Raw genomic sequence first — 25,172 nt, forward strand, 5'->3', positions numbered from 1 at the left:
ATACATTTGTATCCGATTACATAATCGCTACAGTAATCATAAAAAAAAAAAAAAGGATAGCTGCAGCACTAGTACTATGTTTACATTTATTTAATGTATATGCACCTCTAATGTACCATATATACATCATGTTTACTGGTCTGTATTGGCTAGACACAATATAATATGTACAAATGTTTAACCCCTTCAGACCCGCATTTTTCCTGCTGGGCAGTTTATTTTTTTGTAACTGATTTTGACTCTTATCCCACTTAAGAACAACATGGGAAAATATTTTTGGGGTTACCTCATGTTTTTTTAAATTTGTTTTAGTGGACACCAGGATAGTGTGGCTGTAACGTGTTGTAAACTTACCAAGCTTTTCTGTAACATTTTTAACACGAACATAATGCAAATCAACTTGCGATTGTGATTGGTTAGCTGGGACCCAATCATGAACCAGAAGTGTTGACATCATTGGAACGATGCGTTTTTATTGGTTTAGACACGCAAATACGTCATGTCCACTGCAATCATCGATGGATCCGAAGGGGTTAATATCTGCACACTTTTGCTATAACATGTTAATGTCATATTTGTGTCTGCACCTCTAAAGTAGGACATTGGCATTATTTTGAGGTCCATGTCCACCTCTACTGTGCCACATTTCCATCATATTTTCTGGTCTATACACCGCCTTCGTACCATATTTACATCCCAATGCTTCCCGGGCCCGCTGCCCATGTTTAACAACATGTGGGGATTACGTCGGGATGGTGTGTGCAGACGGATCATCAGATCACGGGTTAGCCAAAGTTTAGCCGGAGGGTCGAGGTGTAAAGCGAGGACGCTCACACGCACACACACACACACACACACACACACACACTTTGTGAGCTCCCAGAGTCTGCTCGTCCGCTCTTGTCAGCCTTTTAAGGCTCAATAGCTGATGTAAGCTGATGTAACATCCCGGCTCGGATTTCCAAAAGCAACCAGTGACCTGCGCGTTCACACTGCGTCCTCCGCCTCACCCCTTCCTCCCTCCCTCCCTCCCTCCCCTCACGCAGCACCCCCTTCCTCCCTCCCTCTCCGGGCCACCATGCCTGTGTGTTTTGGCCGTCCAATGTACTGACCTACTTTTTGCTGCTGTTGTCCTCGTATGCGCACGCACGCACACGCACACACGTGCGCGTTTCATTTTTCACATTTCCCACATGCAGCTACTGTTGATGTAGTTGCTCTATCGATCGATCTAGCACAAAACTTTACACTTCTGTCCGAAAGCAAAGAAAACGTGGGACCGATTGCAATATGAGTACTCGAGTAGTCACCGTAACCAAGTACCGATATCACTAGCACTTTTGCTGCATAAGATTTCCTATAAAAAAACAAAAACAATGACAGATTATTTTAAAGAAAGACCTATTCATCTCAATACAGCATTTTTCTTTAAAATGTCATGAAATTAATGGCAATTTTTAGTCTTCCAATTTCTATTTCCTGATCGGAGCACAGCAGGAGTGCCGGGTATCAGCCTGATACCAATACCTGCTATCTGTATTTACACATCCTTATTGGTCAATTTTGAAAACAGCATATCCACATTTTTTTGTTGTTGCTGACTTTCCCCCATTCTTTTGCTGTACTTGATACACTACAGCGATGATTAGAAAAAGCAGGAAAAAAAATGCTGACTGTTACAGGAATTGATAAAGCGGTCATTCTCTGGTTCCGAACGTGTGACTGAAAGTACATCCGTTGTCCTGTTTTCGGCAGCCTGGAGAAGCGACGGCGCGAGCTGGAGAGCCGCTACATCGGCGAGCTGGCGGAGTTGCTGTCCTCCAACATGGGCGACATCGCCAGTCTCAGCGCCAAGCCCGACAAGTGCCACATCCTCAAGAGCACCGTGGACCAAATCCAGCAGATGAAGCGGCGCGAGCTGGGTCAGTACCACACGTCCTGTTTAAGGCCTCATATTTCCTCAATGGCTGCTGACGCTCAGGTTTGTCTCGCCTCCGCAGAGAAAGCAGCTCTTCGCTCTCCGGATGACGCGGTGCAGAAGAGCGACATCTCCTCCAGTAGCCAGGGCCTGCTGGAGAAAGAAGCCCTTGGACCCATGCTGCTCGAGGTTAGCATAGCACTGCGATACAATCGACCCCAGTTCATCTCATTATATACTGTAACTTTTTTGCCGGCATTTGACTTGTCTCACAACTCCTACATTTTGCCGGCACCCAGGCTCTAGATGGCTTCTTCTTCGTGGTGAACCGCGAGGGACGCATCGTCTTTGTCTCCGAGAATGTGATGAGCTACCTGGGCTACCCTCAGGAGGAGCTGATGATGTCCAGCGTCTATAGCATCCTGCACGTGGGAGACCACAACGAGTTCGTCCGCAATCTGCTGCCCAAAAGTCTGGGTGAGCGTTTATGTATTGACATTATTTTCTGGGGCTGGGTATCGATTCTAATTGACTCAATCGATTCGATTTTGATTCAGAAGAGTTCAGTTCAATTCCATTTCGATTTTGTCCGATTCGATCAATCCAATATTGATTCATTACGGAATATCAATTCTTCTTAAATAGCAAGGACATGATAAAAACTTTGAGGCACGTTGAGAGGAACCAGTTGAGGTGGTTCGGGCATCTGCCTCCTGGACGCCTCCCTGGGGAGGTATTCCGGGCATGTCCTACCGGCGGGAGGCCCCGGGGACGACCCAGGACACGCTGGAGAAGACTACGTCTCTCGGCTGGCCTGGGAACGCCTTGGGATCCCGTCGGAGGAGCTGGGCGAAGTGGCTGGGGAGGGGGAAGTCTGGGCTTCCCTGCTAAAGCTGCTGCCCCCGCGACCCGACCCCGGATAAGCGGAATTTAAGACGGATGGACGGGCGGATGATAAAAACTTGACAAACATTAAATTTTGCGGAGACAGTAACTGGTTGAATGATTTATTTTTGGTTTATTAATGAAAGTAACATGTTATAATCTAGTTTTATAATCACTTATGTTACACATTGACATCAGCAAGGATGAGATGAAAATATTTTCAGAATTCTAATTCAATAATTGTAAATTGTCTTAAAGTGTTTTTTCCTAAATATAAGAAAATACTTTTGGATTGTATTATGTGAACAATACATTTCAAGAAAACGGTAAGATAAAAAAAAATTGGCCCTTAAAATTCAATTTTCTTATGAATTTATGTGAAAGAGATTAATGGTTTTATGAATCGATATCGGGCTCAAAAAGGAAAATCGATTCGATATCGTTTATTTGATTTTCTTAAACCCAGCCCTATTATTTTGAATCTTGCACCACTAATGTGTCATTTAATGTCGAAACTATATTAGCATTCTGCTTAAGGACAAGAGGTGTCGCCACTATCCAGGAGAGAAATCCCCGAGTCATTAATTTAATTGCTTTCTGTGCGTGTGCGCAGTGAATGGCGCGCCATGGCCTCAGGAGTCCGGCCACAGGAGCAGCCACACCTTCAACTGTCGCATGTTGAAGAGGCCGCCGGACGAGATGGACTCCGAGAACCAGGAGGCCCGGCAGCAGTACGAGATCATGCAGTGCTTCACTGTTTCGCAGCCCCGCGCCGCCGTGCAGGAGGAGGGCGATGGTGAGGAGACGCCACAAAATGCTCATCGAATGTTTTTTATTTTCATTTTTTTTTGTGTTGCAGACTTGCAAAGCTGCCTGATCTGCATCGCCTGCCGGATGCCTCGTGCCCAGCCTGTCAGCACAGAGTCTTTTATCACCAAGCAGGACCCCACAGGTGACGTCTTACATAAAGCGGATGCTCAAAGAATGCATCTCTGAGCTTCTTTTAAACATAAAAACAAAAGATGGATGGGCAAGTTATGCATACCTCCCGTATTCCTCATTGAATAATGTCTGTTAATGAAAATACAAATGCACAGTGACTTTCCACACACATGATTTTTGTGACTAAAATAATGAGATTTTATTTGAGGCCATATCGCCCAGCCCTACATTAAATTATTGCGATTAAATGTAATTAACCCGACATATGTTTGTGTGTGGGACCTTTCAGGGAAGATCATCTCCATCGAGACCAGTGCTTTGCGAGCGACTGGCCGGCCCGGCTGGGAGGATCTGGTTAGGAAGTGCATCTACGCCTTCTTCCAGCCGCAGGGCAAAGAGCCCTCCCATGCCAAAAAGCTGCTACATGAGGGTGAGAGTCCGTCCGCTATTGAATTGTATTTTCATCGTTGCTGACTCGGGTTGGAAAATTGCAGGTAAATCTTTTCTCTTTAAATCTGTGAACAGGGGTGTGTAGACTTTTTAATCCATATATTCAATATTTATATTTGTATGAAAGTCAGAGAAATTCTCATTCTTAATAATATGCCATTATTTAGTTTGATTTATTCCCGTTAATTCCCACGGAAAGTTTCCGGTTTCACAGAATTTTGCAATGCTGTTGCTGATTCCCGATTTGTTTGTTGTGCCCGTCCCGGCGTCAACGGCCAGTGATGAGCCACGGCACCGCCATCAGCCCGCTATACCGCTTCGCCTTGAGCGACGGCACGCCGCTCAGCGCTCAGACCCGCTGCAAGTTCTGCTGCCCCCCGAACCCAGACGTTCAGCCCTTCATCATGGGCATTCACACTATTGACAGGTACGAGCACTCACACGTGCTGGTCTGATGCATCGGCGCTTGGCATTTTGGGTAATTGAATGAATTGACGTCAACCTTAAACATTTCTTGACAATAATATGTTATATATGACCTCATAAGTCTAAACATGACATTGTGATTGGTATTACATTTTTGGAATAGGAGCTACGAAGCAAAATCCAGCTGTTTTTATCCATCCCAGGAGGCGGCCATTTTGCCACTTTTTGTCGACTAAAGATGACATCACAGTTGCTCAGGGCTCAGGCAATGACCAATCACAGCTCACCTGTTTTCTGAAGCTGTGCTGTGATTGGTTGTTACCTGAGACCTGAGCAACTGTGATGTCATTTTCACTCGAAAACTGCTGGATTTTGCTGCTTAATTTATATTCCACTAACACAATATTAACCAGAATACTGTATTTAGACTAGTGGGGCTGCATAAAATCTATCATTGTCAAGATTTTTATTATTTTTTTGCATTGACTTTCCCTTTAAGCATAATCTTGGCATATGCAGGTATATAACCTTGTATTTCGCTTTCCCCAGGGAACACAACACTGGTAGCTCTCAGGAAAACACTAACCCCAGCCTTCAGCCAACCCTGGGCAACCTGGCCCAGACGCCCTCGCGCTCGCCGGCCCTCGCTGCTGGCAGCAACTCAAAACAAACCTCAGGCCCCGCCGTCGCCTCCGCCTCCTCCGCCCCCTCCGCCTCAACGGGGCCTCACCCCGGCAACAGCAGCGTCTCCCCCCAACGACTGAATCTGTCCGCCGGCTACCTGCCGCCCAGCCGGACGCGCCCCCAGCAGGGCAACAACAGCCCGTCGCCTCTCAGCAGCCCCACCACAGCCGCCCCTACCTCGTTTATGTCGGCTGCCGTGTCGCGGGCCAGTCCCGGACTGGCGGGGAGCCCGCGGGTGCCGGGCCTCCACTCGCCAGCAGGCGCACTGAACAGACAGAACTCTGGCGGCGACGCTAGACAAGCCGGGACCCCCACCGGTTACTCCTCCTCCCGGCCTGGAGCGGAGGGAGGGGTAGAGGACTCTGTCAAAGCCCCCCTGCCCTCGACCACGCCGTTGGCTCATCTCAGACTAAATCAGCCGCTGGACAGCAACAGGACAGGAAGTGACACTAGTGATGCCCACTGCGCCCCGTTGCCTCTACCCAAACCTTCTCCCGGTCCTCAGTGTCCCGCCTCCCACAGTACGCTGACGGAGCGACACAAGATCTTACACCGACTGCTCCAGGACACCAACGACTCCACAACCACCTCCTCGTCCTCCACCGCCGCCGCCTCTGATGATGCCGGCAACAGAAGCGAAGTGGAGATCAAGAAAGAGCCGCCATCCAGTCCCGCGCTGCAGCGCTCCAGTTCCAGAGAGCCGCAGGACCACCAGCTGCTGCGCTTTCTGCTCGACACGGACGAGAAGGTGAAAGTAACGATTACAGCCCAACCCTTTTTTAAAAAATTATTTTTTAAACATCATTAGTACGCTGAACCTCCACATATCGCAGGTTATGCGTTCCAGACCCACACATTATAGGTGAAAATCCCCGACATCAACACCTTATGGCAAATTATTTTTTTTTCAGTTTTTTTTTTACCCCTTGAAAACCCATTTCATCATATTAAGCACACACTTTTTAAAGTATTCCTTACAACCTCTTCTCACATTTTCGCAAAAAAAAAAGGGAGAATGTCACATAACATCACTTTGAGGAAAGAGTAGAAAACTGACTCACGCAGTTGTCCCAAAAAGAGGTTAAGTGTGTATGCTTAAACATAATGCAATATTTTTTAGGGATGGGTGAGTACCAAGTACACCGAGTGCCTTAATTCAAGGTATTGAATGTACTCGCGATTTAATAAGAATAATATAAAATTGCCATTAATTTCATGCAATTTAAAGGGAAAATGCTATTTTGGGATGTATCGATCCTTCTCTAAAATGATCCGCCATTATTTTTGGGGTGAATGTCAAAGCTACTAGTGGTATCAGTACTTGGTATCAGTGTCGGTGATTACTCAAGAGTTGAGTACTCTGACTGGTATGGGTCTGAAAAATAAAGTGGTATCGAGCATTCCTAATATTTTGCTTTTATCTTATTTTAAATTTAACACCAAAATGATCAACTGAATCATAATTTTGTCTTGTGAAGCCGCTAGCTTGTTGCTAACATACAGCAGTAGATATAATAGACGTGCTAAGAGAAATTAGCATCAACATTGTAGTAATTCTACACCTTCAAGCAACTGCTTCTTTAACACAGGCGGAGCAACATTTATAGGCAATTTTGAATATTTTAGAGGAGATGTCCAAGATTTGCACGTTCTTGCTGTTCTTAGCCGATTTTGGTCCCAACCTCCACTGCGATGAAACTTTTGTGAGCTTACAAAGCTGATATGACTTTGCAGGACTTGGGAGACCTACCTCCTCCCTCGGCTCTCAGCCTGCAGACGGTTCGGGTGAAGGTGGAGAAGCGAGTCACCGGGGAGGCATGCGCGGCAGCCACGGGTACCGGCCCCACCTCCAAGATCACCGCCCCGGCTGCCGTCAGCCCCAAGTCGAGCCCCGTGGGGGAGAGACGGCGAGAGAGCCGGCGGGACAGCCGCCGAGATAGCCGTGACTCCACGGTAATTTTTTTCTCAGCTGACTATGGCCATGTTGTTCGGATATTGTTCACTCATTCCGCATTTCTCTCAAATGTTGCTCTTCTCAATTGCTGCCCTTCCCCCCTCTGCTCCTCAGATGTCCGGCGGCGCCTCGGACACGGAGCCCCTTGCCCAGCTGCCTCCCGCCCTCAGAGGCTCAAGCTTGGCCAAGCAGGGCACCGACGACGCGGCCGTCCCAGGGGGAGGCCCCCAGCTCCACTCTCCGACCCCCCAGACCCCAGCGCAGCTCCAGTCCCCGGGGCCTCCTCCGCTACAGTCTCCGCTGTCCCAGCCACGCTTGCAGTCCCCGTCGCCCCAGCTCCACTCGCCCTCCCCCAAGCTCAAGCTGCAGTCGCCCACCCAACCGCAGCCCAGCGGCGCCAGCGTGAAGAGGGAGCCACCCGGCACTCCGAACAGAGGTCGGCCTTTATTGTGGTGTGGATAATGGGGGGGGATACTAGCTGTCAGAGATGACAGGGACTATGCAGTCAACTACATTAAAAAAATATTTTTTTTTTTAGTGAGTGAATAGGAAGTGAGTGAATGATTCCCAACGCAGTCTGTTTGTTTTCCCAGGCAAAAATGATGGTGGCCCAACTTCAGGCGGCCAGAATCATTCGGTCTTCGATTTCTGCAGTCCCCCGACTCCGAGCCAGGCCCAAGGAAAGGGACAGGGAGACCTCTTCCAGGCCCACAAAGACCGCAGCAGTCCCTTCCTCGAGGCAGAAATCGTCAACCCGTTCAGTTCAAGCACTGGTACGCAAAGAAAATACAGCTTCACACTCACACTCGCTCTTTTGGGACACAAATGAGTGAAAAGTCTCCTAACTTTAAAAGTTTGAATTTTTTTTGCCGTAATTTCAACACACACTGGAGAAAAAAAAAATCACAGTGAAGTGTACCTCAGCTGTCACACACCTGACCATGCACGGGATCACTGCGAGGCGAATGTGTATTCTGTCACATCCATGCGGGGCGACAACAATAACTTTGCGCTCATTTGCACCTCAGTGCTGACAGCGGCAGCCTCGCCGATGATAGAAGATGTTTGTTAACACAAGCCGAGCAGATGATTACCGTATACAGTGCATGTAAAAAAGTCAACACACCCCTTTTCGCATGACTTTTCCTGCCATTAATGTGACGTATACTGTACAACTCAATTAAAAAATTTTTTTAAAACAATTGAGAAAATGTACTCGGGAGTACACATTATTTTATCCTCTAATTAACCTTAAATACATTTCACCTGTTTTAGAAGGCTGTCCAATGCTGCTTTAAAATCATCACCTTATTTGTTCTTGACTTTAATAATTTGTCATTTTTCATAGTACCTATATAAAAAAAAAATCATTTAAAAATATACCAACTTGTGAGCTACCTTATTTCTAAATGTCCCTCCAACTGTATTTCTTAACCGTTTCAGGCCCAACCAAGTTAGATTTGGTTGACTCGCAGTTCCAGCCTCTGTCTCTGTCTGACTCGTTATCCTTTGATGCCCTGGGAACGCCATTGCAAGCGCCCCTCAGCTCACCCCAAGAGTGAGTATTTTACACACACACACACACACACTCTATAGAAATGCAACGTTCTTTTCTCTCACCGTTGTTTGAATGTGTAAAGTGATTAGTGTCAGATTAATGTGTTTGTTTGATGGTGAAATGGTTAGTGCGCAGGAGAGCTGATATTAGCTTGTAGGCTAGCCATTTTGATACCTATGCGAAAATGCCATTGGTTCCCCTAGATTGGTTCAAACATTTTTTGAATGACATCGTAGTGTGTTCATTCTAGCAGTAGTCACTTGCATTCTACCACCCAGGAGTTGCATGGCACTTATTGATCACAGTCATAATGAAAATGTGTTAAGCTATTGTTGTTTTTTTGAGCAGGCAGTGCGTACCCTGCACGCTGGACGAAGTCTTGGGTCCGCCGACCACGCCCGAGGCCCGGAATGACGAGAAGGCTCTGCTCGATCAATTGGTCTCCTTCCTCAGCGGCACTGATGAAAGTGAACTGGCCGAGCTGGACAAAGCCCTCGGTATTGACAAGCTGGTGCAGGTGCGTAGTGTGTGATGATATGCATCCGTCCGGGACCTTCAAATCATTCTTTCCTCAGAAATCTACACTTAGGTGCAAGTTCATCGATTTATTATTATTATTATTATTTTTAAATGTCATTCTTTATTTGTCACCAATTCACATTTTTTGTACACTTTGTGAAACACCAATCTGCCACAAGATGGCACCAAAGTCCTATCTAAATGGGAATGTAATAATATACAGTAAATGGTCCCAAGGAAGTATGATCATTTATTCTGTTTTGGAATAAGGCTATAACCTACCAAAATATGGATAAAATTAACCACTGTGAATACTTTCTGGATGTACTCCTGACCTCTGGGCTTGACTTGTCCCTCCCCACAGGGTGGCTGCTACGACCCAATGCCTCAAAGCTTCCCAACTCAGCAAGTCACTGCCACCCCGCTCTCTCTGGACCCCAAGCTTCCCTCCTACCCATCCCAATTCACGCCGCCCGCTCAGTTTCCCGCCGAGATGGCTACCATGCAGCAGGCGCTGGGCTTCGGGGCCGCCCGGGGGACGTACCTCGGCGGGGCGCCCACCGCCGTGGTGGGCCTCCGGGCAGGGTTGACCCGGCCGGCGCAGGGCATGGGCGCTCAGCTTCGACTGCCGCCCAACCAGCTGCGGCTGCAACTCCAGCAAAGACTTCAGGGTCCTCAGCAGGTGAGCGCAAAGACTCCATTAGTCGATTCACAGTTTGTGACTTGATTCGAGTGGTGTTCTTAAATATGAACCTTTTTTCCCTTAATAAAGTCCTTTATTTTCACCGATGCTTATTGTCTGATATCTCGCCGCTTCCTTCCATCCTTAGCTCCAGAATCGTATAGCGATGAATACGTTCCCTGTAGGAGGCCAGCACGTGAACATGGCCGTTCGTCTGGGGGCGCCGCAACCTCAAATTCCTTCACAGGTGAGTCACCTGTTCAATCTTTTGCGTTTAAAGACTGCCTAAAATGTGACTTAAAAGTCACACTTCAATATTCAATTTAACTGTTAAGTGTAGATTTGTAAGTGAAGTGAAGGTAGTTTGCATTGATAAATTGGTTAATGAATGACTGTGAAAGGCTTTCATACCTATTTTATGGAACTTACTGCTTATCTTTGCCTCCATTTGTAGTGAAGGAGAGGTCTTAAATTTGATGGATGTGGCCTTAAACACAACGTTTGTCTTCCGTCCCCAGCCTCCACTAAACGCTCAGATGCTGGCTCAGCGTCAGAGGGAGCTGTATAGCATCCAGCACCGCCAGCGTCAGCTTTTCCAGCAGAAGGTCATGCTGATGAGACAGAACATGGCCACCGCCGCACCCGCGGGCGTCGCCGCCCCGGCCGCAGTTGTCGCCAGGGTCCCGAAAGGTGCCAACAACAGCAGCAGCAGCAACATATCTGCGCCTCAGCAGCAAGCGCAGTTCAACTTCCCCGCCGGCTACAGCCCGGTGACGGGGAATCCTCCTACCTCACCCGGTCACTTTGTTGGCCCCATCCCGGGGGGCCCCCTGGACGGTAAACTGAATAGCCAGACAACGTTGCTGGGCGGCGTGCAGGCTTCTCCTTTTGGCGGCGGCTCCTCGTTGCAGCAGCAAAGTCTGATGCAGCAGTTTGGGGGCGCCGGTGAGAGCAAACGTCAACACCTACATTCAAAATGATCGTCGTCATATCTACGATTAGATTTAAGAAATATTTAAGCAATAATTTATAAAATCCAAACAATCCAAATAAGAAACCATGGAAGCCACACACAAAAAAATATATTAGAAAAAAAACTGTTGCCTTGATGAATACATTAAAATTAATTATTTAATTAATTAATTTTATTAATTAATAGATGAATCGCCCAGCCCTAGTGTAGTAGTTTTAACGGTAAGTTTTACTTCTCTGTAGCCATGGTCCAGCCGGACCCGCCTTTTCCTCCTGAGATCAGCCCCACCAGTCCGCTGTTGTCGCCTCAGAACGCCGCTTCCCAGAGTCCTCTGCTCCAGCAAGCCCCACCTCCTGGCTACCAGTCCCCAGACATGAAGAGCTGGCAGCAGGCCAGCAATAGGTGAGTGATCCTTGGACCCCTGCAGAAAATATGAAAAACATGCAAACAAACTGCTCTAAAATCCTCACATATTCATTTTTTTTGCCCATGTGTGCATATTACAGCCTGTTCAGTACGCCATCGCAGCACAGCGGTGGACAGACATTTGGCCAGCAGGGGGTGTACAACAACATGAGCATCACGGTGTCCATGGCGGGGGGCTCGGCTGGCGTGGGCTCCTTACCTTCCTTGGGGCAGCCCGTTGTCGGCTTGAACAGCAACAGTGGCGGCGTGGGCTCGTTGTGTAGCGACCAGCAGGTCAGAACAAACCTTGAACGGTCAAGAGGGGAGAGAACGGCATCATTTTCCACTATTTTGAAGCCTTATTCACTTTTTTTTTTCTTTTTTTTTATCATTCATACATGCCTGGGTTGTTTAAAGCCATGTTTATGATAGTTAACAAAAACTAAAAGTTCAAAGTTCCTTTACTGAAAACACATCCACGCATGAATTGTTACCCTCTCGAAATGCACTCTACTGCACTTTAGCTAATATACACAATGTTTATAGAGCAGAAAGCTGGAGTGGAGGAGACGTTTGGACTGTGACGCACCACCGTCGCTTCCCTGCTTCAAAAGAAGCCACTCTGTGGTGCCAGTTAGCAGTGGCGAGCTCTCAAAAGCGCGGCGGCCTGCATGGGCACGCTCAAACCCCTTTGAGAGCCAAGTGTTGCCAAAGCCCATGTTGTCACTTAGAGTGACACAGAGTCACTTGATCTGTAGACGTGAGGCTTATTTCATTCAGTAAACTCCAGAACACAGCAAATAATGTTGTGCGAAGGAGTCACTGCAACACAATTTAGCAGTAATAAAAAGTTGTAATTTACAATTCCAACATGAAACGCTAATGCCATCTAGTGTCATAAAATTGATGTCAACACAAATCAATGTTTCAAACGGCACTTTTTTAATTTGAACAAACTTGTAAACTGTATTACTAAAAAATTACTATCAATGAACTAAAAGATTTAACCATATTTGTATTAGGTTAACTTATTTTTGTAGATTTAGAACAGATATAAAATCTGCAATTAATTTGTGATTAATCATAATTGTAATTGTGATGAAAATTTTAATAGCCTTATTTATTGCGTAGTACTTTGTGACCTTTTATCTTGCTCTTGACAAATATGCCAAATATATATTAAAAAAAACTTAAATTTATACTAAAACAAAAAAATTTACCAAAATGAAGCATGTAAAAAAAAAAAAAACTTGCTCTACTAACTACACAACATTTTTATTTTCACTTTACAGGGACTTTCAAGAAATGCAAATGTATTGAACTAAGAACCTAAATACAACTGAACTGTCCTTGTGCATACCACTAGAGGGAGCCAGCGTGCTACCACACTTTCAGACTCACTGGAGTGACGTGTCTATACGTAAGCATGTTTTTTCCCATGCGCAGGTGCAGCAGGTGCAAGTGTTCGCCGACGTCCAATGCACCGTCAACCTGGTGGGCGGCGACTCATACCTGAGTCAGGGCTCCATCGCAGCCGCCCAGAAGGGTCCCGGACCCCCGCCGGGCGCCCCGACCAGCCAGGCCCAGCAGAAGAGCCTCCTCCAGCAGCTGCTCACCGAGTGACGTCCCCCACCTCCTCACCCGGCAGACCACCACTCCCTTTTCACTCGTACGCCTCCTCTGGACCCGTGGCAGTCTCACCTCACTTCAGGACGGACGGCGTCTGGCCGTGGGTGGCGTTTAACCACTTCCTGTGGCGCCGACGCCCCGAGGAGGGGGGCCGGCGTGGGAGGGTGCCGGCGAGCTGCCTGTCTGACAACCTGTCTGTCTGCCTCAGCCTATTCAAGGCAGTGTTGTCTTTGCTGCTCATCCCCAACCCCCAGCCATCACCCACCACCTGCTTCCTGGTTGCTGTCCAATCAGGACACAGGAGTACCTCGGAGGGGCGGCGGCCCCCGTCTGGGCTTTTTGGTTCGCTTTTCCGGGAATGTGACGACGGAAGCTCGGTATCAGCTGGTTCTGCGACGCTCTCGCTCTGTCAGCTACACAGTGCCTGGTGGAAGTTTGAGCTTCTTTTTTTTTTTTTTCTTCTTCCACACACGATTATTCAATTTGATTTTTTTTTCCTTGTTGTTCTGCTCTCTTCATCGTCGTCATCATCTCGTTCAGCTCCGACAACAGCCTGCAAAGGACGCGCTTGACGATATATGGATGGGAGACAGACGGGATGCTGCTCACGTTTCATTTTGGAACTCTTTTCTCTTATTTTTCTATTAAGTATAACAGACAAAAACCGTGAGAGACTGTTGGGATTATTTAACAGTCGCGTGTTTATTAGCCCTCACCTCAGCAGCTGTGAATACGAGGCCGCCTCGGCCTCTCTCTCTCTCTCTCTCTCTCTCTCTCTCTCTTTGAGTCGCTCGTTTTCTATCCCGCGCTAACTCGGCCTATCAGTGTTGTTTGCCACGCAGGCGTGTGTGGCGTTCGTTGTACAGTACAGAAGGAAGGACATTAACGGATGACTCACCGCAAAAAAAAAAAAAAAAAAGGAAAATAGCATACCCCTTTCACGCAGTGCCGGCAAGGCGATACAAGCATTGGTTAATAGACGTTTGTCTGAATCCAGCACCGACATTCAACTGTCATTTTACAAACTTAAGACAATGTTTGGCGCTTGCTTAAAATGGCGACCATCTCTTGAGACAAAATGAGCACCGATCCTTTGATGTTTTTTTTTTTCTCCTCCACTTAATCCGGCACAAATAATTATCCTCAATTTTACAAAATTTGTTGACCCAAGCTGTGTTGGCACCATAGAAAAAAATAACAACACCACTTTCACGCCGTGCCAGCAAGGTGAAACAAGCACTTTTTTCTCTTTTTTTTTTTTTTACGTTTGATTGAATCTGGCACTCATATTTGACTGCCTGTTTAAGCACTCTAAATGTAACTAACCAAGATGGCAACCAACTCCGGCCCTGGATGTAAAATGTCACTTTTTTTTTTTTCAAGTTTCTCTGAATCCAGCACAAACATTCACACTTCTGTTTAAAAACATTTTACCCAAGCTATATTGATACCATGGAAAAATATCACCCATTTGACTGGCACAGAGTCTGATATTTTCCTGAATCCGGCACCAGCATTCGGCTAGCATTTTACAAACATGACTTTAAATGGCCATCTGTCCCTTGAGACAAAGTAAGCACCGATCCTTTGATCTTCTTTTTTTCGCCACCGAATCCGGCACAGATATTCATCCTCAATTTTACAAAATTAAATACCACTTTCACGCCGTGCCAGCAAGGTGAAACCAGCACTTTTTTTTTTTTTAAACATTTGCTTGAATCTGGCTGGCGCTAATATTCGACTGTCCTTGTAAGCACTCTAAATGAAACTAACCAAGATGGCAACTAACTCCGGCCCTCGATGCAAAAATTTTCACTTTTTTTAAGTTTCTCTGAATCTAGCACAAGCGTTCAACTACTGTTTAATTATAAAAAAAAATTAAACCAAGCTATATTGATACCATGGAAAATAACACCCCTTTAAAATAACACAGTGCTGTCACCGAGTCTGTGATATTTTCCTGAATCCGGCACCAGCATTCGACTGGCATTTTACAAATTCTGTATTAAACATGTCGTTTACTGAAGCTGGTCCCAGCTCCGTGTGAAAGGGCAATAAACCGAACATCTTTTAAAGTCCATACAGCTGTTTGAGCACTGGTTCTTTTTTTTTTCTTCCTCAATTTGGCACCAACATTTGAGCGCCATTTTACCCAACCAAGATTGCCACCGGTTCGGTGTGAAAGGGTGAACGTTTTTTGAGTCATGCCGTACTGAAATATATTGCATCGGAGGAGGAAGTAGTCCCCCCCCCCACCCCATCAAAAAAAAAAAATGTGAAGAGATTCATCCCAATCCTACGTTGCCATTTTTTTTAAGCACTTCAGGCACTGTGCCGAGTCGGGTGCGTATTTTCGAGGACGTAACGGTCGTAATCGGCGGCAAACATTCTCTCACTCGCCCGCCAAAGCAGTTTGTTTACAATCGTTCGGCGCCCCACGTATATTCGCATCCTGCACTTCAGACTCCCTCAAAACGGACGCCACCTTCAGGAGAAGCTCTGTCATTCCGCGCCCTACCTCAGAGCACTTTCATTTGACTTCGATTTTCTTACGATTACCTCATCGTTCTCTTTACCAGGCGCACACGCCGCCTGGTTTCGGACCTCGTTTCACACTGTGAACTCAGCTGTTTCTTCTTCGGTTATATTTTGTTGTTTTGTTTGTTTGTATTCTGGTGAATCTCAATCCAGGAAAACCGCAACGTGCTCTTTCACACAACCTTGTAGACTTCAAAATATTATTGTTTTTCTATTGACGACCATTTCTCCGCTTTGCTGTATTTTCTTTTTCTATTTAAATGACTATGTGGACAAAAGTATTGGGCCGGGGAGGATTCAGGAATTTGCTGCGATGTGGTGCGAGGTTTCAGCGTGTTTGCGCTTGGATGGACCTGAAAGAGGATTTGCTCCTAGCATTCTTCTCGACCCGAACACATTGTTACGGACCTCAAAGGAACTTCCTCTGGAAGAATTGTCAATTATCATTCTGCTCTGTTAAAAGGTGTGTCCCAATACTTTTGTCCAAATAGTGCAGGGGTGGGAAAAGGGTGGCCCCTGGGCCCATCTTTTTTCTCTCTAAAGTTGGTTGGTTAAAATGTATTTATTCGTTTTTTTTAAATCTATTATATCATTAAGTGATTGGTTGTAAATATTAAGTAAAAACAAAACATTTTATATACAGTGTGTTAAAAAAGTATTTAATATTCCAAAACGGGGGGGGGGGGGGAGAAAAAAACATCAAAAATTCAACACGCAACATCCCAAAATGAAAATGTGAAAAATGTTTAACATGACCCCCCAAACCCAAAACAGTACAATCTTAAAACAGACCGTAATAATTAGCGCCTGGCCAAAATTGATTTCTTGATATTTGGCATAGTGAAATTGATAGCCAATTTATGTATAAAAACATGTTAGTAAAATAAACAATTTTTTTTAATCACTTAACGCTTAACAATAATGATAATCATGACGTGCAAAATATTTGACTGTTTTCCAATCCTTTCTTGTGAATTTTTAGTGGTTGGCAAACAACGCAATGGCGCTTTTCTGCCACCTACTGGTTTGGAGTGCGGAAGAGAATATCTAATACTAACTCTAAAATTTTGTAAAATAAAAATGAAAGCCCGACCAATATGGATTTTTTTTTCTTAGGTCGAGGCTGACTTGGAATTTTTTTGTGTGGGGGGGGGGGCTCACATGAATGTCTTTATCTTATGTTGTAATGTGTTTGTTTGTTTTTTTTTAAATCACAGATTGCCTATTTTAGAAGAGCTAATATTGGCTTTTGTATTTTTAATACTTTTGCAGACAAAAATAATAATGTTGCCATTATGGGATGTTGTGCATCAAATTTTGGGGGGCAAAATGAATTTAGTTCATTTTGTAATATTACAAAATGTAAAAAGGTGAAGCTGTGAGTACTTTCATACATTTGGAATAAGGAAGTTTTTTTTTTTTTTTTAAACAATGAGAATGAGTTATTTTGTCATTCGAATCAATTGTTTTGCATGCAAATTTTTTGTTGTTGATTTGAAATGAGTCCAAAAGTTTGCCCACCCCTGATTATTATAGCGTTTGTATCTTTTCTTTTGGGGTTTGGCATTTTGCCAAATTGCCATATCGGACTACAGTGGCATCAAATTTGGTTTCCGGCACGCGCAAAGTGGGAGAATGTTTATTTTGTCATTTTTAATCTTCTTCTTTGTCACGCGTCCAGTGTCCCCTCGGCCGACGTTTTCTCTGCAGGGATGAGGAATCCATTTTCCTCTCGTCACTCCACACTACAACAACAACAACAACAACAAAAAGCCAAAAAACAAGCGATGCACGTTGAAATTCCAGATGTTATGCAACAGCTGCTCAGTGGAAAGGCCTCCTCCCTTTTCTTCCTCTTCCTCCTCCTAGTCGGCAGGTACAGGCTTTTTGTTAACATGATGTAAATAACAAAGACAAATGTGAATAATAATAATAGTAAGGAGAATCATCATCATCAAGACAAGTTTGTGGTAAATACTCGCCTCCGTCATTTTTTGTTTTTGTATTGTTTTGGATTTTCTACTTTTTTTGTTTTTCAAATTCTTTCGATGATGATGATGATGATGATGCGTATGTATATGACTATCAGTGCGTGTGATGAATACTGTATATTATTATTATTATGAATCTTCTCCTTTCCTGCTCCACGTGTCTGACGCCAGAGAATGGTTTCTATAGCGACTGCTGAATGTGATTTTTACTGAGCGACGAGCAGTGTGGACTGGCTTTTGTTTTTATTTGTCGTCGTCGTCGTACGGGTTCTTTTAAAAGAGAAAAAAAGGCCATATTGTATTTTTTTTTCTCTCTCTCTCTCTCTCTCTCTCTCTCTCTCTCTCTCTCTCTTGTTGTCATAGCCGATGCAAGCGAGTGGAGCCTCGGCAAGTTGGAGAAACTATTACAAGACCCCTCTCCCCACAAACTCCCTCTTAGTGACCATAAATGACCAAAGCCTCAAAAGATCTCGTATGCAAACTTTGTCACAATGTTAGCGCCTTCTATCTTTAATCGAAGTGGCCCCCAAGTCGACATTAGCTATGCATCTTTTTTTGCCAACAACAAAAACAAAACACCTGAGCCACAACCCATTAACGTGAATTCGCATTTTTGCTTGCCTATGTTCAGGAAAATCCAAACCTCGTATGTTTCCGGAAAAAAAAACAAAAAGTGACATTTTTTGCAACTTGGATTGGGAGGGAAAAATGGCAATTACGAATGCTTTCTCATATTTTTTTTTTTCATCCATGCCAAACTCGATGCAAATATTCTCCAAAAACAGAAAGAAAGAAAAAAAAGCATAATTTTTCAGGTTAATTATTTTCTGTTTTTGGTTAACTGTTGTGGAGAAGGCAAACAAAAATATGGAAACACATTTTTGTTTTAGCTTTTTTTTTTTTTTTTTTTTTTTTAACTCTTTGACTGCCAGACGTTTTCAGAAAAGGGATGCCGTGGGTGCCAGCCGATTTTAAGCATTTTGACTGATCTTTCAAGGTCCATAGAAAATTATGTGTTTGGACTATGGAAACACACATTCTACCAAATGAAAGATTGGACTCTCATCTTTCATCAGAAAAAAAAGTTTGTTTCTACCTTATTCCGTTTTTTAAGTAATCAACAATAGAAAATGGTTAGTTTCACCTCTGTTTTGAAACAAACGTTTTTTAACGTCTTTGGCACTCCTCCATAGGATTTTACTAAACGCTATTTAACGTTTTTGGCAGTCAAAGAGTTAATGGACATGCGTGCTTATCATTGGACAGCAAATTTCTAAACAAATTGTCATAAGGTGGTAGCAAATAAGACAATTTCCTTTGCTATCCTTTTTCGTTGTGGCTAAACTTATATGCAAATATCATCCCAAAAAATGTATCTCCAGGTTTTGTGAGTTTTTTTGTTTTTATCAAAAAAGCAACGCAAAAATATTTAACTGTCCAAAAAAAAAAAAGAAGTCATAAAGTAGTAGCAAAAAAAGACGTATCACTCACTTTATTTTGTTTTTGTACTAAAATAAAATAATTTAAAAATGTATTTGTAAAGTGGTAGCAAAAGATGTTTACTAAATGCTAACTTTGTTATTGGTCTATGCTAAAAAAAAAAAAAAAAAAAAAGCTGTTTGGTTTTCATTAATCAGATTTCGCTCAGACCTCAAACTCTCGGAACATTCCGGATCACAACGCGGTTCTAGGTGGAGCTCGGGCACCCGTCTTCTGTTGAGCTTCTCCTCTCCTCTCCACTTTTTTTTTTTTATTGGGTCAACTCACTTTTCCTATACTGTTTTTATGCAGATTTTCAAAAAAAAGATGCCTCGTCCGGTCTGGGTTTTCTCCACTTTCTAGCGCCGAGGTTCCACTTTCTCCCCTTGTACAAATTAATATAAATAAATATATAGAGATATAAATATATGATACATTTTACTTTTTTTTTTTTTTTTTGTAATATGACCCTCATATGTTTGGTTGTAAAGAAGAGGCACGGGAGCAGCTACAGTATGACGAGTGACAAGTGTTTATGTGGGACAACTTTTTTTTTAATTTATGCATGTTGGGAGTTTTTCCTGTCTTTTATTTTCATTTTTTTTTTCTTCACAATCCCCGTCCAACCCCCCACCACCAATCTGTTCAGGTGTGATTTTGACAAAAATAAAAACCTTTTTATTTCTTTGGGTGTTCTAGACAATCAGTGTGGGTCGCCTCAGTGGCCCCTCCCTCCTCCAAGTTGGACTCAATTGTACAAAAGAAGAAAAAAAAAAAACACCTACTGGAACTTTTTTTCCGTCTGTGGCTGCTCAAGTTTACACACAAAAAGAAACACACTTCTCGAGTACACACACAAAACACCTCGTGCATCATTTTAAATCCCTCGCTCATTTTAAAGAAAATTCTTTTGAATGTTTTAGTTGTCTTTTTTTTTTTTTTTTTGGCTCCTCTGAGGTGAGGACATGTATTTCTTTTTTTTCTTTTTTGACTAACAAATCTATAACATCTGAATATGAATGTGGGAATGCAACACATTGCAATAAAAGCACCATTTAAAATGCAGCCACCATTTTGGTGTCTTTTTATTATATAATTGTAAGAGACATTAACTCCAATGACGTGAACATGGTAACCCGACACATTATTGAATCCAGTGTTGCAATATCACTTAAAGCCGCAAGATGTCAGCAAAGCCTTTCTGGTGGCTTTTTGTTTCTCCAACGCTGACAGTACATGTTTAACGGTCATTTGGTGTATACCCACATACTGTATGTTGTATTGGTCATGTCTATACCCACGACAGGAGCATGACATGACTTTTGTTAAAATATATTTAAAAAAAATATATCCTCCTTGGTGGTTGTCTGAGCGAGAGTTACTGAATAGGTAAAAAAAAAGTTAAAAGTGGCCAAGTTGTCACCAACCGTCATTATGCTTTTGTAATCTGGTTTCTCTCTGTTCGCGGCCATTTTGTTAGTGGGCGTGTCACGGTTATAACCGCCACACTCATGTTAGCTTTTCTGTGAAATTTCCCATGATGTGCTAGCATTAACTTTAGCTAAGAATATTAAATCATCATTAGGCTTATAAAGGTCTCGGGTAGATGACATAATTTCTCCGTTTTATACAAAATATACACAGTTTCAGAGTCCATGGGAGTAATGGCTGAAAGGAGAGAGTCTATTCTGTCATTTGGCAGATTCGGTTTGTATATAATTATTAAACATAATATCATGTGGGTATTGCAAATTTTGAAATTTTCTAAAATGGCCGGCAGGGAATGAGTTTTAACATAACGAATAAAGCATCCAGCTATCTTAACAATAAATCCTCCATAAACCACTGTAATATTAGTCGTGATACGTAGAAGATAAAAAATATATATGACTGTGAGTATTATTATCTGTTTAAATGATTATGGTAAAATTTCTGTTGCTGAAAGGGTTCAAAAACTGACTGGCGAAGCTAACCGTTGTTTTGTAAACAGTGTTTTCCATTGCTAGCATTTTCTAGCTTTACTATATGAAAACTATATATATATATATATATATATATATATATATATATATATATATATATATATAACTCAAAAATTCTGCAAAATTGCATTTTGAAAATTCGTAATTGCGGGTCAGTCGTATCTCAAGGCACTAGCGAAACGGTACGAAGGTTGCGTCTTTACGCTTCAACCTTTGGCTGATTATTAAGGCTCTCATGTTTAATTGATCAATGCTAGCTGGCTCATGTTTGCGCCCACAGAGACAAGACACACACACACATAACATGGCCTACTTTGGAAAAGCTTTTCCCGTTTGCGTCGTCCCAATCCGGTCAAAATTTCCCAAGATGCAGCTTGTTGTGAGCGTGTATGTTGTTGTTGCTTAGAAACACTTTTTTCCTCATTTTTTTGAAGCCCCTCCCAGTCGGTGGTCTCTTTTATGAATATCATTACATATCTCAGTCGAGACAGCGAGACATCTTTATCCGTCTTAATCGCTATTTTTGCTCTCCATCCGGCACAAGGAGGTTTATTTCTTCTTATGATAGGGCGTCCAAAGTCGTTTATTTTGTTTTTTTAAATTCTAATAATATCATCTAACGATTACACCCAAAAAGTTTTGATGTTGAAAGATTTTCAGAACACAATTTTGTTTTTAATTAATAATAAAAGGAATGCAGATGCAGGCCACCAGTTTATCTGCAAAAAACAACCGCATTTCATTGAGTCACTTACAGTAGTCGTGAAAGTCTTTGTCGTTTCAAGGCTTCATGACTGAATCATTCTGCCCCCCAGTGGCCAAGTATATTATTATTATTATTTTCATAAATAGAAGATGATGTGGGCCCCACCTTTTTTTCCCCTATGCTGACCTCCTTGTGTTCTCGAGTTTGTACACATCCATTTGGGGTCGATTTAATCACAAGCGACATTAGGACTTAACTGCAGGAGGGCCTGGCCAAGGTGACTGCCGGTGGCCCCGCTTTGCTGCACTCAATGTGAGGCTGAAGGCTGAGGGCGCCACCCCTCCGCCCCCTCCCGCCGGGCCTCCATCTGTTGGCTGGATGCTTACACGTCGCGATTGATGACTTGATGACGGGCGGCGGCGCCGTGAGTGACAGAGTGATCCGGACCCCCCTCGGGCACCCCTGGGTCGCCCCTCGGCCGCAGCTCCGATTTCCGGCACCGTGCCAACAAGGCTAATGGGATGACGGATGGCGGATGCTGCTGGATGGATGCAAAAGTATAGGGACACAATTCAAATGAAAAGCGAAGACAAAAGTCAGACTTAGATAACCCAAAATGTAAAAATAAAATATGGAAGTGCACATTTCAAACATCTTTATTAATTTCTTACAGTTATTTTTTTCAAAAACTTACTGTACATTTAAATTCTAACTAATGCAAAAGCACTATGTACATTCATGTTATAGAATTACATTTAAAATAAATGTTTCCATACCAATGTAGAAAATAAAATGTGTAAATTTCATAAACACGAATATATGTTTATCTCAAATAATAAGTGATTAAAACATTTTTTTTTTATGCGCACTAAAATGAGTGTGGAAACAATTTATTCGGTTTCTCCACACGGGGGCGCCTATTCACATTCACATTGATTGCAACACACCTGCCGGCTGCCAGCTGAGGTTTGACGCAAAGAAGAAGAAAAACGACGAGGTAAGCAGTCAAAAATGTCAAAAAAGTGACGGATAAAAGTCACCTTTAGTCCATTGCCAGATCACAAATTTCCTTCTGATTGTTTTTGTAGGATCGTTTTCACACTTGAAGGCCTTGCTACGCGACCCCGGAGGACGTTTTCTGGACGTTTGGAGCTAGTCACAGAAATACGTCCGTGCTCACAGCAGGTAAGCTGCTATGCTAACCTGTATAATACAATACAATACAGTACATAGCAATTATCATTTCGCTATGTTAAAGTGTTTCTCAGCATTATGGAATCATTTAAATTGATACTGCCAATATTATACTGGTTAATTATTGTTAAGTCCAAGAGAATATGTGTATACATTGTTTAATGGCAACACAAACACAATGTTTGAATGTTGCTGTCTAATTACTGTTTCACACATTTGTGGTGATGTTTCTTGTATTTTTGTGGAGTCATTTAGAAAAATGTTGCTCCTTGAAGTGCACTATGTTTGAAGCACCAGTTTTGGAAAATAAGGATATTACTGGACAATGCACCCTTGACCATAAATCGATTTATTGTGTTACAGTGATAAGTCCTAGAATGAAACCCATTTTGCCACAATTGTATGATTCAATTCAGTAAATAACAAGGAATTTAAAAATGTAGATTTCATGGGTTTCAGTTGACCAAAATGGGCAAAAACGGAAAATTTACAGTTTGATGGCAATGTATATTATGTATATATTTAAAGTTAGAAAGGACACAAATCCCCATCCATGGTAAGTCTAATCACATTTGCATTTGTGCTGCTGAAATGTTTCATAAAAGGAAGTGAAGTGGCCAAATGCCAGTATTGCGCTGCTTGCTGAAGTGGAGAAAATGTATCAAATGGACCACAGTGTTTGATTGTTGGCAGCCATTTTGTTGTCACGTGTTGTATTATTTCAGAAGCATTTATTTCCTAAACGAAATAAGCCCCAAAAAAGGTGAGTCTTCCAACTAACTTTGCTGCCAGCTGTCAGAATCAGCATGATTAGCGTTAGCCACGAGTAGGCGAGTGGGCTTCTTTCCGGAAGGAGTTAATTGAGGCCCACGGACGGCGGGTGCGTGGCACCTGTTCTTGGATGGCACCCTGCCACCGCGACCGGTCCGCCTGCTGTGGAGGACATTCATGCCTTGATGAGGAATTAGGAAGTCATTAGGCAACTCCAGACGACGAGCATCTCCACTTCCACGCGGCTGAGTGCATGACAGGCTAATCGGTGGTCTTGTAAAAAAAAAAAGAAAAAAAAAAAAGAAAAGCAAGCAGCCACGTCCTGCTGGGCGGCTGACACATGACCGCATGTGCTTGTCACAGGGAACATGTCCAAATATATCTCCATCCACATCGATGGGGTTTCTTAAATTTTTGAATTCATAGTGAACCCCTGTTCATAATGACGGATACTTTTACACCAATGATGGATTGAAGTCGGACTGATTCCAGTGATATCTTTTTTTTGCCAACTGGAGTAAAATGTTCCCTGAGCTGTTCACTTGGCTGAACAACCGCCGCCCCATCCCTGTCACCTAAAGACCCCAGGTAACAACCACCTCCAGCCGAGTGTGTCGTAGCTTCCCAAAAGTCGACCCCCGCCGACTCCCGACTGCACACTCAATAAGCCGTCAACCTTTGGCAGGCCGAAACCAGAAGCTCGCCCAAGCGTTCCAACCTACGCCTGCCTGGAAGAAACCCTACTCAGAAGGCAAAGAGACAAGAGGATTTTTTTTTTTTTTTTTTTGTCTCCTGGTGGAGAATAAAGGTTAATAACAGTCCTTTCTTGTGTCATATTTGACATGACCAGTCATGACAGTAATTACAATCATTACACTCCAAAGGATGTCGAGTTATCCCTCTTAAACACAGGCCGCACAAAGGAAATCAATTATTCAATCAGAGCTCTCCCATTCAGCGGCGCCTGAGTTCACTTCATTTTGGGCCCGGGTGAATCTGCCGTAAATAAACCCGGCGACCGACGCGAAGAAAAGACGGCGCAGGCCCCCTAATTTGTCTCCTTTCAGCCGGTCAATCACGCTCTCAAAGGAATGCGAGCGTACTCTGACAATCAGCGCGACGTGAATGTGAATGGGTTTCATCTGCCGTTTTGCATAAGTTATCTGCCGATAAAGAGGGGCACAGGAGGGAGGGGGGGGGGGGGGGCTACAGTTGGCAAGTGCAGCCCAAAAAAAAGCCCCCACGCTTCCACCATCGCCGCCTGCCCCTCCTTCAACTGATCCCTTAGCCATCTTCGTCTCGCCCGTGCCATCCACGATTGGCAACGTGTAATTTAAGAGCACGGGCACAAAGACCAAATGCCAAGCCCATAATGGAAGCTGGATGTCTTCTGATTCTAATGGGCCGCTCTGCAGCAGTCCCAGGGCCTGTAATTAAGATCACCAGGACAGCGGAGGAGAGACACTCACAAAGCGCTCGGGACCTG

The 25,172-nt window shown here is 43.7% G+C and overlaps 1 protein-coding gene across 2 annotated transcripts in view; it reads left to right on the plus strand.

Annotated features, from left to right (window-relative positions):
- ncoa1 (nuclear receptor coactivator 1) overlaps window positions 1–20,098 on the plus strand; it is a 32,537-nt gene extending 12,439 nt beyond the window's left edge. Inside the window, exons 4-22 of one of the 2 annotated variants that reach the window (XM_077552111.1) lie at window positions 1,756–1,922; window positions 2,001–2,107; window positions 2,218–2,395; window positions 3,417–3,599; window positions 3,663–3,755; window positions 4,035–4,175; window positions 4,475–4,622; window positions 5,171–6,053; window positions 7,040–7,258; window positions 7,374–7,695; window positions 7,853–8,032; window positions 8,703–8,817; window positions 9,166–9,334; window positions 9,701–10,018; window positions 10,167–10,265; window positions 10,537–10,963; window positions 11,234–11,393; window positions 11,498–11,690; window positions 12,843–20,098. In XM_077552111.1, coding sequence (XP_077408237.1) covers window positions 1,756–1,922; window positions 2,001–2,107; window positions 2,218–2,395; window positions 3,417–3,599; window positions 3,663–3,755; window positions 4,035–4,175; window positions 4,475–4,622; window positions 5,171–6,053; window positions 7,040–7,258; window positions 7,374–7,695; window positions 7,853–8,032; window positions 8,703–8,817; window positions 9,166–9,334; window positions 9,701–10,018; window positions 10,167–10,265; window positions 10,537–10,963; window positions 11,234–11,393; window positions 11,498–11,690; window positions 12,843–13,019 — 4,279 coding nt within the window. In that variant the 3' untranslated portion in view covers window positions 13,020–20,098. Of the gene's footprint in view, window positions 1–1,755; window positions 1,923–2,000; window positions 2,108–2,217; window positions 2,396–3,416; window positions 3,756–4,034; window positions 4,176–4,474; window positions 4,623–5,170; window positions 6,054–7,039; window positions 7,259–7,373; window positions 7,696–7,852; window positions 8,033–8,702; window positions 8,818–9,165; window positions 9,335–9,700; window positions 10,019–10,166; window positions 10,266–10,536; window positions 10,964–11,233; window positions 11,394–11,497; window positions 11,691–12,842 lie in introns of both variants that reach the window. The other variant, XM_077552110.1, reaches the window with a different exon arrangement.
- The last annotated feature ends 5,074 nt before the right edge of the window (window positions 20,099–25,172 follow it).

Source organism: Vanacampus margaritifer, chromosome 19 (assembly GCF_051991255.1).
Source record: "Vanacampus margaritifer isolate UIUO_Vmar chromosome 19, RoL_Vmar_1.0, whole genome shotgun sequence".
Lineage (NCBI taxonomy): Eukaryota > Metazoa > Chordata > Actinopteri > Syngnathiformes > Syngnathidae > Vanacampus > Vanacampus margaritifer.